At 40.4% G+C, this 15,063-nt stretch overlaps 1 protein-coding gene across 2 annotated transcripts; it reads left to right on the plus strand.

The window, feature by feature from the left end:
• The first annotated feature begins 1,940 nt into the window (after positions 1–1,940).
• LOC145489428 (uncharacterized) lies at positions 1,941–13,858 on the plus strand. Of its 2 annotated transcripts, none has more exons than XM_081468398.1 (8): positions 1,941–2,311; positions 6,875–6,922; positions 7,501–7,529; positions 8,109–8,432; positions 8,545–8,675; positions 9,115–9,288; positions 9,483–9,530; positions 9,704–13,858. In XM_081468398.1, exons 2-8 carry the CDS (start codon positions 6,891–6,893, stop codon positions 12,845–12,847), a joined length of 3,882 nt encoding a protein of 1,293 aa, XP_081324524.1. In that variant the 5' UTR covers positions 1,941–2,311; positions 6,875–6,890; the 3' UTR covers positions 12,848–13,858. The 2 variants fall into 2 exon arrangements, with proteins under 2 accessions (XP_081324524.1, XP_081324525.1); XM_081468399.1 differs by having other exon boundaries at positions 1,941–2,128.
• The last annotated feature ends 1,205 nt before the right edge of the window (positions 13,859–15,063 follow it).

The raw sequence follows: 15,063 nt of genomic DNA on the forward strand, positions 1-15,063 counted from the left end.
CGTTCCAAAGCCGAAATTCCCGGCTGAGCTAGGCGGGAAGAACGGCTGGGCCGTTCCAAATTCAAATAGCCGTTTTTAACTGATTCAGACGCCGAACATTTCATGTACTTAATTCAACGTATTAGGTTCGGCTCATGAAAAGTTTGGCGTCTGAACTGGGCCTTATAGAGAGATATATAAGTGTCGAAGTCTATTCCAGTAGAGGGGTCCCCTGTACTGAAGACTATGGACTAAAACAGTAATTAGCGATAAATGATAAGCATTATGGAATGTAATATTTATTGACCAAAGGCCAGAAAGAAGCACTCCAAGGACAAAGTTCATCAGTAACCGACTGAAGTGTTAGTTTAAGTGTAACGAAAAGTTTAAATTTAAGTGTATACTTCAAGCAGTCTCGTAGCAGCTTTGAAGTGACATTTTTTATTATTTAAATTCCACCTTTGGAGTTCAAAATATATAAGCGGTTAAATACATGTAACCCGGTGAGTTCAAGTTAGGGGAGTAAAACTGTAATAACATTTCACGAAGTACTGAACTTGCAAGCCATCTTCCCGATGCGTGACCGTGCAGGATACACTGAAGAAACCTCTACTAGAATCCGACTCAGACAGAAATGCTTAAAAAAATAAATGCAATGATGCAAGGGACCGCAAACGAAAATGCTGCCGGTATACGTAGAATCTGTAAAAGATCTGACCAATCAAAATTAGACACATAACAATGAAGGGTCATGAAGAAAGGCTGATTACTACCCAGATGACTTAACGCGACAACAACATGCTAGAATCCAAACTGAAAGCCAAGGATTGCAACCGTGGACAGCTGTTTCGACCTTGTTGGGTCTCGTTAGCACAGTGTAGCAGCAAGAAGTAAAGTCATCGGCTGGTTGACCGATCGTCTAGTAAATGCGTTTGGTAATGACCTCAGATGAAACTCAAATCCAAAAAAATCACTTGAGCAGGACGAATCATTTATGACTAACATGTACGCTAGCTACTACTCTGTTTTACGTCTTTTGAGGTTCTTTGCAAACTAAACGTTGACCTGCAGAGATAGTGATCTGGATCTACTGTAAAAAAGCCACAACATATCTCCCTCCATGCTTATACCATATGTAATGTATATTCACCGTTCACGCTGAGAGCGTATGTTTTACGCTTAGTGTGGTAAAGATATTTGTTATTGCATTTTGCCTGTGTCTTCGTCTTCTGAGCGCTTGTAGGGTCTAGGAAAGAAGCGAAACACAAAGTGTTTCATTAATATTCCACGAGGTCCGGCAGACAATAACTGAGCTTTTCAACTTCTGTTATTATTTTTTGTGTGTTATTGGCACAGGTACAAACTATGTTACATAGATTTTTAAACGTCCTTACTCAGTCGAGTCCAACGTATGATTGATCAGTCAATAAAAGAAAAACAAATCAATTTTCACGATATCGTGCGAGGAATCGCCATGGCATATTCGAATGGATGTTCCTGAAAAGAAAAGGTCCAGCGCTAGCAGATGTTTGTCAGCGTCGAATCAGTTGGTAGCAGCTCATTGTTTGTATAAGCCCCTATTGTCAGTCACAGAGTTTTCGAAATTATATATTATAAATTCAAGGCGAGTTTCTTTATTTTCAGGCTGTAGTTATGCTTAGGAAGATCCCGAAACTTTCGATTAATGCGTAAAGCTACAGAATCGGAAATGTTTCATATTAAAATAACAAGTTGTGTTTTTTTTTTTTTTTTTTTTTTTTTTCATCCGATTAACGATGTCAAATTACGGTTTTAACTTTTTGGCATATGAAAGTGCCGCGAAACACCACCTTGCAAGCTGATATTTTTAATTGACTATGAGATCACGTATTGTTTCTGAAACAAGTCAAGCCGGTTTAATTAAGAAAGAATCTTGTTTGACTTGATTACGTAGGCGTGAAAGGAATGTTGCTGATGGTATTGTCTCCAAAGAGCGCGTGGTCTTTGAAAAGAACTATGTGCTCTCTCTTCATTTTTCTTCGCCAGGAGAAAAGCTTAATTTGCGGGATAATTTAGCAGGATACTCACAGACTTTGGCTGAACACCTGGAACCGCTTTCACGTCTTTTAACAGACACAGAATACTTGAAATTGGTGGCAGGGAATGAAAGGTAAATAACACTGACACAATGGCAGGGTGATTTTGCAATTCAAATGACCTCTCAGTCACAACACGAGGTGTTCTCATCGTAAAATCTTTAAAATTGTAACGCTCTTCAGCGTGCCCCGAGCTGCCTTGAAGAAAGCAACCTGTTACAGCGACTGTGCAGTAATTATTAAGCTTCACGCCAGAGGTAGGAGAGTGTGTGTTGTTCTTAGTCTGTTTGCTATCTAATCATGTTACTCCGAGAATGAGAGAAAATCATTTGGAAGACGTTGATCACTATAAAACTTTGGTTAAAAAAAGATGAAAACAAAGCGAAACCGCAAGAAAATCTTTGGTTTTTATTACTGAGCCAGCGACGACTTGTGTCATTTTTTATACGTCTACCTTCGCAGGTCTGACTAACCGGTGATTTTAATTCCTCGCTTTTTCGAGGTTTATATAAATATAACGCTCGTTTCGGCAAGTACATTTTATGAATATTTGTCATTTCACTCTAACCTATGGAATATGGAATATGTCCTCTGAGGCGACCAAGCCGAAATTCATGGATTAGTCGAGAGCTTTGTTTAATCGACGTCTCTGTATATTCTATTTACTGAAACTATGTCACGCCTGCCATTGATTTAAGTTCTGATCGATCGATTCAACGACCAAATTTGTTGTGGTTCTGCGTTAGGCTTTTCATTGATAATTATGCTGGTAAAGAAGAGAACCTAAGTTGTGATCTTACGGCCATTATCGCCTTTGTATTAAATAAGTCGACGGTCAACAAACACCGACCAACACCATCAGCAGCTGTTTTTGGTGTCCACGCGTAATGAAACGCATTGACATATGTCATGTCATCGCGGGTGCCCCGCCGTATTGTATATTGACGTTATCTACCGGGCAATAAGTTTAGGTTGCATCTTATTGCTTGCCTCGTATTGTCTGTCAAATTACATTCTTTTTCCATGGCACAACCAGAATGTCATTAATAAACAATCGGGATTAACAAACCACCCTGTGTGCCCCACGCCGTCCCTCGAGGAATGAGAGACCATGACACAGGCCACCTGCATGGAGCTTCCTGCACGACTGTCCAAACGGAACAATGTCACGAAAACACGCAACCACATAGGAAATAGTTTTGATGTAATAACACAAACGGTGCGACATGCTGAGTGCCAAGCATTTCATTTTCAAGCATTTGTGTTTCGCTGCGCAAAAGTGCAACTGAGAACGAAATGGAAATTCAACGCAACGAACATCTATAAATCGACTACAGTCCAACCTTCATTTGCAGCCACCTATCTATCTACAACGTCCAACCGCGCGTCGTTGGTCTTTGCTTCGGTTTGGTTTCTGTTTTAATTTTTTATTTTGATTGTGTTACATATATAAGCATTGTTTAAAAATATAAATGTTTCAGCCCCCGAAAAAAACAACAGAGGTCATATTTACACCATTAAATAAAATTACCTCCCCATAACGGCTGCCTCTCTACCACGGCCACTTTTCTCTGTCCCCAACGTGACCACTGTGGAAAGGTTCGACTGTATTTCTAAAGAGCATGCGGTTTGCCCTTAAAGCATGTTTGCTCACGTTTTGCTCACTGAATTCTATTCAGAGAAAGACGCTGTTCGAGGTCTGAATTACTTTTGATAGACGTTTTTTTTACTGTTCGGAAAAAATCCTAAAAAGACGTGAGAAAAAATTGTTGCGTTCGAGTTACGTTCCACGGCGTACAAACGTTAGATGGAAAAAGTTTTTGACACCGAAACTATACCGGGGGGACTGTGCAAGCGCCACAGCATGCAGCAGCAACAACAACAACAACAACAACATAAACAACAACAAACAATGCAATGTGATAATGGACCTTGTATGGAGTCTATACCTTGATGTGAAAATGAAAAAGTTTATGTAGTACATGTCTTTTACTATTCCAGCTGACGCAGGGTTTCGTGTTACTAGTAAAGTTCGGTTAACAGTCAGCCATAAACATATATCACCTCCACAAGGGATACGAAAAAAGAAAGATAGGCCATTTTGATTCGACTTTACCAACTGCAGGATTAAAACAAAAGATTGTATACGTATCCTAGCGACAGAGTGCTTTATTTTGTTTTATTGCACCGAGCCCCGGAGATAGAATTTCAATTACTACAGTTGTTATCCTTGTTCTAAAAGTTTTAATATATTATTTTTCGTGGTATTATATTACGCAAGGTAAGGCTTCATCCCTTTTGTCTAATGGCCGGAGAGTCCAAGATGCCTTTTTACAAGGTTTCCTGTCGAAGACACGATCCAATCTATGCCAAATCGCTTACAAACAAAAATCACGAATTATCCACGTTTCCGCTAATAATATAGACTGTAGGTAGTGGAAATACTACATGGTGATTTTGTTGCTGGTAAGCATTACGTTAACCTATAATAACATTTTGCTTATCAGAGAGCAGAGCTTTCAAAGCAATAACTTCTGTTCATGTCGCTATGGACACTGCACACGCTTTTCTGGAATGTATAACCAGTTTAACAAGTTTCAAAAGCTGGTTCTTCCGGTACGTGACCAAACGTATGACTGCAAGAGGAGGAGGAGCAAACTGATATCCAAAGTTCACGTGTGCCTCAATCAAGGAAGATTAACAAAAACAACAACTATAGTAGATATATCAGCTTAAGCTATTAGGTACATCTCGTGAAGGCTTTGTGTGTCACAATGTTTTTGTCGAAACTTTCGCCACTTCTTGATTTACATAACTCTGGAAAGTGCTTTTGACAATGGCATTACAACGCATGACGTGTTAGAGCATGTTATTGCATTGACTTATGAGTGACATCAACAAGAAACAACTGAGATAGCATTCAGTCCCGTTCTCAGCATGCAACACTTGTGGCTGTCGGCTGTGTGAGAGTAAACGATTTGAGTGCGTTGAATCATCCACAACAGGTATATGTTATTGTTTTCAATATGTTATCCGCCCCACAACGATAAAGATGAATATTTCATCAGTAGCCAGACTTTCTGTCTCACTTCAAGTGTTTGGATTCAATTCTTATATTTGAGAAATATCTGGCCTTCTTCTCGTGTTAAGCGTTTTAACGATATCGGAGGGCATATATTAATCACAGCTCGTTGTGCGATATTATATAGCGTTAGACGAGCTTGCCGAAGATTATGGTTCAAGTCTTGAACTCGTTATTTTTCGAATGGGTCAAATGTTGAACATCTTTGCCCTTTAGTTTGCTTATTTTTGAGAGGGATGTTGGTCAGTGATACAAGCTGTCACGTGAGTTCTCCCAGCAGAAATAGAACCACAATCATGAAAGAACGTATGACCTAGCGCACACTGGTTCAGTGGTACAACACTCTACCGCGTTACAGCGGCACGTACAGGGGACAGGTGGAAGAGTTAGCCGTATAACTGCAACTACTAGCTTGAAATGCGATCAACTTTCGGACACAAGCTGCTTGGACCCGTTTTGTGGACAAGTGAGATGTTTGAAAGGATATGACGATAAATGTTAAAGATTTGAGAAAGTTTATTATCGTTACTGTTGTTCAAGACCAATGGTCTTTGCGTCTTGACGGTGTTGGAAAAACCTTGTTATTCCTAACATCGTCCTGATAGTATTACAGCAGGAAGTCGGAGATTATTAAAAATATCTCAACTGACAACAAGTCGCATCTACTCGCGTTTTGCATACATTAGCATTGGAGCTCTTGGTGCAGCATTTTGCCGCTATTCAACGCTTTCTTATGCCAACAATTATCAGTTAATTGAACCATGTCATTGCATATGTTCAGGACAAAGATATGAAACGACTGCTACTGCAAACATGGTGAAAACATTAATTTCACCAGTCATTTTCTTTTTTCTTTTATCAACGAAATTCTGTTTGTGATTGCTCAAGGAAACTCTAGTTTTTTTTTTTACTTCATAAGCAGAGGAAACGGTTAATATAAAATGCAGAGCCAGTGGGAGTTAGCTGGAGATTTCGTGATATAAAATGGTAACACCTTTCATAAAAACATCGCTTCTGACCCGTTGTTAAGTAGAGGAAAGACACAAGTCATCGATAGTGGCATTTTGATTTATTGCAGCACTTGAAACGCTTTCATTTTAAACTCATATGTTTCCTTACCTCAGTACAACTATCTGTTGTTGAGGAACAGCTGTCATATTGGTAAAGGTGTCGAGCAAATTGTGATCCCAGTAATATTTCAGCTTATCTGTTTTAATTTAACACATTATTGGTTGATTCGTTCATTACTATGGAAGGCTTATATTCCTAATATCGATATATCCAGTCCAAACTAAATATTTAAAGACCTTCAGATATTCCCGATTCACATGGTGATATTTTTTTGTTTATTGTCAATGACGCCGGCAAGGGAATCAAAAACAACAACGGCTTATCAGAAGAGCAGTGAGCAATTGCACACTGACACAAAGAAAACTTCGAGTGAGAAAAAAACAGAGTTTCCCACCAAACCGGTTTTTGTTTGTGGCAGGTGCCAGAACAATTAACTCATTAAAAATTGAATAGAATTGTCTCTGATGGAGTCCTGTCTTACTCTATTCTAACAACACGATGGATTTTTGACGCTAATTGAAATTATTCTTTTGGCAAATGTTCTTCAGTTCGACTGACTAAATTCGACTTCCCGAAAGTTTCACGAGGCAGAAGATCACATGACGTCATTTGATATGAGACGACCTTGTCATTTACGTTTTTAACAGTTGCCTTAATCTGTTCTCAGAAGCCAAGAAAGGAAGATGGATGGTTCAGAAAGGCCAGAGAAACGAAGGTAAATTGTGGGATTATGATCTAATTCATATCGTATTATTGACTTCGTGAAGTTATCTTTGCTCTAAGTCCATCTCTAAGAACACATAGTTGCAATTTATTATGTTTCAATTAAAACTTTATGCTTCTTTGGATGTTTTCACTGTGCTTATTTTGCTATATATACTTGCCTTAAATTTCTTAAATTATTTATACCTGTTCACTATATTTACCTGGTCGAAAACCATCGTATGCTTCGACTAAAGCTTTAAAGGCAACGCGACCGAGAGGTCAAAGGGCTGGGTTCAAGTATAGCTCCACCCCATTCCCAAGCAGGTGTTGACCTTGGTAATCCAAGTTCAACACCTCGTTTACACCCCTAACATTACTGAATAGTATTGAGATTGGCATTTCCCCTGCCACGTTACCTCTTCATTTACGTTTTCCCTGGAAAGCCCAGTTAGGAAGTTGTCCTTGACCGACTGATCGACCGTCCGATTGATTGATCCATTCATTATTTTAACAATTAAACTTCAGTTCAATTATTTCTTGAAATTGTAGTCCTAAACTAATATGTCTTTCTAATGCGGTTTTCCACAGGAAGCTTGATGAGGTCCAAGAAGTGTCTGGTAGGTAGTATTGTAGAACTCTTGAGACTCCTCCGATTAAGTCACCCTCACTCTGTGTTCCGTTCCTTGTTGATAGGGAGATTAAGTGATAGAAAACACCCATTAAATGTAGCTTTTGAAGACAATTATGTGTATTTGCAGCCGAGTCGTTTTGGTGAATTTCACCGCGTCTATCAGCTCGCGGTTCATAGCGACGGAACGATTGAGTTGCGGTATTCTATTGAATCTGGCAGTAGGGGACCATTAGGGTGTGGCTGAGCTAAGAAAGATTATGGCAAAAGCATTCGAAAACAGATGTTTCCTAGTTTCGGAAGAGTTTCGGATTTTGAAGAACTTTATAGCTTGGCCGATTTAAGTTTGCCTTGTGATACTTATGTTCCCCGCTGGAAACATAATCTACTTTTATGGGCACCCAATGCGTACAGAAGGCTTTATGTGTTGAACTACTTTGTTTTATAGTTTTTGCCAGTAAGCAGACAAAGAACCGGGTTCCAGTTAGCTGTAAGGAGATAGTCGGTAGGGTAACCAGTCTCATGGTGAATTCCGTTGACAAATCTTTGTATATAAATGTGCTTTTAGAAACCAAATGTGGCGAATCCCTCCAAGCGCCTTCGCCACAGATGACTCTGGGAGAACGCAAAAGAAAGGGACCTAGGGTGCTGGTAAACAAACTGAACGTCAAGCATGACATCATCGAGAGATTGCGACGGATCACGAAAATGTGTGGAAAAGAGATGGCGGCTGGAAAAACGCAAAGTCAAACTGCTGAGATGTCCGAAGCTGGCGGATCAAATCCAGCAGAAAACAAAAAGGAGATAACAAATGGCTCTCACAGTGTCAAAGAAGAAGAGAAAAGAGCGCTGCAAGAAGGAAGTACAGAACCATCAAAACATTCAACACCAAGTAAGTGTTAACTGCACTAGGTTCAAAGTGTGAATGGCGTTTAAGAAATGTTGAGATGGTCATAAGAGATCGTGTCTTCGCAAAAACGAGCTAAATTTTCTTCTGTTTCTAGGTGTGACGCTAATTCAAAATGGTGTGAAACACGACGAAACAGTATTGACTGAGAGTGGGACACATAAATCAGAGGGTGACGACAACGAAATGAAGCCTCAGACAACCGCTGATGTTAACATCTTTAGAGAGGTAAATATGCTTATTAAAAAAAAAAGTAGTAAAGGTTTAATCTGTACCATTCCTAAGGAATGGAGGAACTAAAATAGTGATCAGTCCTGGCTTTCCTCAAATAACACGATTACAATCGAATATGGCATCTCCTTACCAACCCCCTCCCCCACCTCTACAAGACTGCCCGTCACCAGTTTTCTCCAATCATTCACTGGTACACCTTTATACACCTTGGCATAGGGAAAGGCACTGTGAATGTATAATACATTCGACTGGTCGGTATGTGGGAACTTACTCCTGCTGGGAATGATGCCAACCAAAACTGTTGAGTAGCGTCTGTGACTCACTGATTGATCTCTTTACCATATATCTTCCAAGCAATTTCTTTCCCATGACTAAACATTCTGTTAAAGCTTCAAGAGGTGAAAACAGTTTTGTGATCTCGTTCTTGTTTTAGGTGCTGAAAGAAGTAATCGAGCAGCGTACCAAGATTATTGAGGAAGCCGTAGCAGAGGATTCAATTAAACTTCAAAATCGCATACGGGAGTTGGAAAGAGAAAACAGGGAACTGCAATGGAACGCTAGAAAGCTGTTTAATGCTTTTCGACAATTTCTTATCGCAAATGAAAAGGTGCGGCTATTGCACTTACGTTATGTTCAAAAAAAGTTTGCATTTCAGACACTATCATCTACTGTTTTCAATTATGATGATGATCATGCAGCCAGAGTAAAGTTATTAACAACGGGATAACGCGCACATCGCAGCCTGAAGCTCATTCGTAGTCTGAAGAGATTATTTACATTAATTTTTGTTTTTGATTTCAGAGAAAACAATCAAAGATATCCCAGAGTGTTCAAGTTAACATTGATTCGGTAAATGTCTCTGATATTTCTCAGTAATTACTACAAGTATCAACATAACGCCAGGCTTTATGTGTAGACAGCACTTTATACCAATGTATCATACGGTAACCCACGCTGGGTGCTTTACCAAAAACGTATACCAGCTTATATCTATACAACGGTTTCATTTTCTAATTTTACAGAGTCTTGGACGTGAAGTTCCTGCAAGTCCTGTTACACCGGTGCCTCAAACTACTTCTTTTACAAAACCCACTGGTCTAGTATCTACTGCTGCAGGAATGGCTCAAGCCATTTCTCTCACAAAACCTGATGGCCTGGTATTCACTGCTGAACGAATGGCTCAAACTACTTCTATCACAAAACCTGTTGGTCTGGTATCCATGGCTGGACGAATGGCTCAAACTACTTCTGTCACAAACCCTGCTGGCCCGGTATCCAATGCTGCACGAATGGCTCAAATTGCGTCCGTCACAAAACCTGTTGGTCTGGTATCAAATGTAGGAGGAATGGCTCAAACTACTTCTGTTACAAAACCTGTTGGCCCGGTATCCAATGCTGAACGAATGGCTCAAATTACGTCTGTCCCAAAACCTGTTGGTCTGGTATCATCTGCTGGAGGGATGGCTCAAACTACTTCTGTCACACAACCTGCTGGTCTGGTATCATCTGCTGGAGGAATGGCTCAAACTACGTCTGTCACAAAACCTACTGGCCCGGTATCCCCTGCGAGTGGAATGCCTAGCTCTGGTCCGTCAATAACACCTCGCCCAACTTCCCTTGCAACAATTGTTATCTCGGGATCGGATCCAGGATTGACTCAAAAATCGACTGTTCAACGATATCCTGTTCAAGTGGCTTCAAATGCTAATTCTCATTCACAGCGCAAGTCAACAGAACCACTCACGTCTACAGCTGTTGTCTACACGGTGAAACCCAGGCTTGCAGAACTAACAGTGCAGCACGATGCAAATGAAAAACAAAACTTTTTCCAAGCCTCCAGTTCTGATGTAATAGTCAGTAAGGCAACGTATCTACAAACGAGAAATGGACGATCTCTAGAAACGCCAGTCTCCAAAACATTTCATCAGCCTCGACCACTTGAGCCGAGGAGTGCTGCTTCCGACTTACCACTTAAAACTATATCTCTTTCCCAAACAGACTCGAGGCTAGAAATGATACGTCAAAAGCAGCAAACACTACTACAGCAAAGGGAACTTCTGCGGCAGCAGGAGCAGCAACAACAACGTTTACCTGGCACTTCGGTTTCACCTGCACAACATTCAACCGAAACAACAGCTTCACTTTTACAGCAGTTGCAGCGACAGCAACAACTTCAACAACAGCAGCATTACCATAGAGTGGTACACCAAGAACAAAAATCACAAGTCCGACATCTGTCAACCCCACCAGGTCAGGAGAGTCAACCGGAGCAATACCGCAGACAATTAGAAACACCCATTTCGTCAATCTCTGCAATGGTCCAACAACAAAAGCCACAATCCAAAGCAGTGGAATCTTCTTCGATTTTGTTGCAGGAAAAGCAGCAATTAATTCGTTCTCCAATCCTATCAACACCACAGCAAAGTAATCATTCATCGAGTGATCAAGAAACCCAAGGCTCCATCTACTCTTTCGTTCAAAAACAATCTCAACCCAGCACTGCTTCAAATCTTCCTACGTCTTCAATCACTTTTAATGCAACGCATCTTGACAATGTTTTGAATCGTGTTGAAAGACCGCTAATGAGTTCTGCCGGCAAGAGTCAAATACCTGTCGTACCTTCAGGACAAGTGCAAGAGTCCCAATCTACCTTCCTTAAACAAACATCTGTTAGTAATCAAAGATCAAACTTGCTGAATTCAAACACTATAGTCCAGGATCATATAAATAAGATTGTAAATCATCCCTACAGCGGACGACTCGGATCACTCGGCAAAGCTACTGCAACAGAAATGAAAGATATCCCAAGTACTGGAGGACAACATAGCGCCACCTTACAACGCCATGAGAGTGCCTTACGTCGTTCGTCATTCTCCCAAGATGTTGCAACAGTGCAGTTTAGAAAATCGTTCCCTCGAGAAACGTTTAGCCCACGAACTGCACTGGCCACAAATCAAAGAGACAATTCTCGACCACCACCAGAACGTTTGCAACAGCGAGCAAATGTACAAAATCCAAACAGTCAAATGCATCCTCAGCATGATCATACAGGCAGACAACCACAAACGTCTTTAAACAATACGCACAGCACGTTTGTAATAGCAGGAGAAAACGCTAGTAACGTGAAAGATTCGCAGTTATCTAAAGAGGCTTCTTCTACGTTGTCGACTGTGGTGGCCTCAACCTACAGACGACTCGAACCAAAACTCCAAGACAAGCAACAGAGCATTTTAGTTCCTGCTCGCAAAAAGCATACTAATGAGGAACTTCTCCCTTCAGGTTACAGATTCTCACTTCCATCCCCTGAGTATCTCCTTCAGCGACAGAAGTTACAGCAGCAGTCTACAAGCCAATCATTTCAAAATATTTCTTCGACAGAGAGAGTCACGGTTCCTTCGGAACACACTTCTGAACAATCGAGGATGGTATATACGATGCAGTCCCCCGAAAAGGGAATGGTGACCACCCCTTCGCAACGGCGCTTCCAGAACGCACGAAACGCCCTTCCTCCATCTGGTCATCGTCCATCGTTGGAAAATTGGCCGCCCAAGTCAAAGCAGCAGGAGTTGCAAGTACAACAAATTAGGCAAACACCGCAATTGCAATCCCGTTCAAATCAGGTGCAGCGGCCGCTTCAAGGACAACAGCAAGTGAATGCAGCGCCAGTGACAAATGAAAGTGGAAATCATCTTATTAACCTGCAGTCTCTTTACAGGAAACCAATCCAATCCCCGGGAATCTCTTCCAGCGATCCTCGCAGTGAAAAACATTCCCTGGATACTGAAAGGACAAGTTCATCAACGGCTACGGCAAGCAATATTTCAAATGACAAAAGAGATGCACGTAAACCACTTCCTAAGCCGTCAGCGTCAATCGCTGTGATGGACAGAGGTATCGTTCTTTCTTGGAACATGGAGCATGACGATGCCGTTATTAAAATCGATAATTACGAGCTGTTTGCCTGTCAGGATGTCACCGAAAACAAAGAGCAGCCAATCAAGTGGAAGAAGATAGGTATTGTAAAAGCTCTTCCTCTTCCTATGGCGTGTACACTGACCCAGTTCTCTTCGGGAAGCAAGTATTTCTTTTCTGTCCGTGCTGTTGACGAACAAGAGCGAGCCGGTCCTTTTAGTGATCCGTGCACCGTTGCATTAACTCCTTCATGATAATCAGTTCCGTCTACTATTTACAAATTTGGTACGAAAACTTAACACTGCGTAATGAAACATCACCTAACCCATCTGACACATCTTAAACGTCATTTTTTTTCTCGAGACGATGATATTTGAATGAAGTATGAACTTCTCTTTTGCCAATGATATTGACACTTTCTTAGCCGAAACTTTCCCCAGCTTGATTCGACGAATTGTCGAACCGTGTCATTTCCCCTCATATCTTGAGTAATATTCCGTCCATCTGGTTTCCACCAGGGAAACCGGGTTGTTGCCAGTAATATGATCTGAACAAAAATCGCAGGCGGAGTAGTTCATAACGCTGGAAAACGGTTCAAAAAAAGTGCCAATTTCATTGTTGGAAGATCGTTCTATTTTGGCCTTGGACCGACCTCTATGCCACGATCTTCATTTTACCAAACTTTTAATTCCCTTTTGTAGCTTGTGTTTTCGTCATCTCTCTATTTTGCAATTCTGTAGACTTGTACTTATTGTTAATTAATTAATTATTTATTTATTTATTTTCTGGCCCTAAAATTACACCGTGCACGGTGGTATTCAAGTGGTTAAGAACAAGTTGGAATATTCCAAAATGATCTCGAGTACCTTAAATCCTGTACTCTTGTAACTAGAATTTCGAAGATATCCGCTATGTATTTGTCTCTTCTTTATCTGTTCATGGCTGTCGTTAGAAAAAGGCCAACAATAGCATAGAGGCGCAAACATCACATGTTATAAGTAGTAGTGATTTTATAGCACTATACACTTGTAATATTTGAAGAACGTCTTTTGTTGAATTGAATCTTGAAATCTTGTTTTACGCTTAATTCTGTTAGCTATCGGTTACGACAATCATTATTGTGTTGCTGTAGGTCGGTAACACTTGAACTGAAGAGTAAGTCGTAGGTTTTATATTTACATTATATATTAGTATTTATTGAACAGATTTACTACAGTGCATTTATTTATGAAAATCATAAAATTAAACGGAAAAAGAAACTGTTTCTTCTGTCTTTCAATTCTAGTCACTAAAGTAGCTTATGTAACCATCTCCATCAGTGCTTTAATGCGCCGAAGGCAAAATATTAGAAAGTGCGGTCTTTTTAAATAAATGAGTTGTAGCTGTTCGGCAACTTTTCGAAGGATAAGAGAAAGTCACCAGACAGGATGCGACAACAGCTTAGCTGTTAGTGGCGAGGCACGAGGAAATTTCTCTTCACAGGAAAAAATGCTGCAGAAAAGCGGAAAAGGAAACAAATCACGAAACCCGAAGTGGCAATCAATCTCAAGTGAAATCAATCTCCAAGTGGCCATGTAATGTTCTATTTATTATATAAACACCAAAAAATCCATTTCGCTCTCGCTGCGAAAGGCGCGATTTATTATGTAACCATGGCAACTGTGATCTTTGTGAAGATAACTTGTTATTTTCACTTGTAAAGATATCATGTTTTTGCGCGAAAGCTCACCTGGTATTTTATTGGTGCTTATATAATAAATATTACCATTTCCGACAGGTTAAACATATGGTCATTCTATGCCAGTTTATTTACCAACGCTAAAAGATGACTCGTACGCGTGATGACAACAGACTAGCAATAAACAACACCAATCCTCCATTTAAAAATGCAAATTGTAAATTTCATCGTGAACAAATTCCCAAAGCAGCTCAGCAAAGATGAAAAGATGAAAGTGAAGTATGATCATCGCAGTAAATTTTCCAATTTAAGCAACTGGAAAGAAGAAGCCTGAAAAAAAAATCAGGGCTTCAACGGGATTCGAACCCGTGACCTCCGCGATACCGGTGCGATGCTCTACCAACTGAGCTATGAAGCCACACATTGGGAGCGAGGTCAATTAATTTCTTCTTTCCAGTTGCTTAAATTGGAAAATTTACTGCGATGATCATACTTCACTTTCATCTACTACCGCAGTTCAAATATGAATTATTTCATATATACTTCACATCATTTCACTCACGGGAAGATATGAACTCAATTAATTGACCTCGCTCCCAATGTGTGGCTTCATAGCTCAGTTGGTAGAGCATCGCACCGGTATCGCGGAGGTCACGGGTTCGAATCCCGTTGAAGCCCTGATTTTTTTCAGGCTTCTTCTTTCCAGTTGCTTAAATTGGAAAATTTACTGCGATGATCATACTTCACTTTCATCTACTACCGCAGTTCAAATATGAATTATTTCATATATAC

Source organism: Orbicella franksi, chromosome 6, assembly GCF_964199315.1.
Source record: "Orbicella franksi chromosome 6, jaOrbFran1.1, whole genome shotgun sequence".
Classification (NCBI taxonomy): domain Eukaryota; kingdom Metazoa; phylum Cnidaria; class Anthozoa; order Scleractinia; family Merulinidae; genus Orbicella; species Orbicella franksi.

Excerpts from the sequence above, each read along its gene's own strand:
- LOC145489428 (XM_081468398.1), top strand. The coding sequence starts at position 6,891 with ATGGATGGTTCAGAAAGGCCAGAGAAACGAAG. Across the intron at positions 6,923-7,500 it reads GAAAGGCCAGAGAAACGAAG|GAAGCTTGATGAGGTCCAAG; the intron begins GTAAATTGTGGG and ends GGTTTTCCACAG. Across the intron at positions 8,676-9,114 it reads ATGTTAACATCTTTAGAGAG|GTGCTGAAAGAAGTAATCGA; the intron begins GTAAATATGCTT and ends TTCTTGTTTTAG.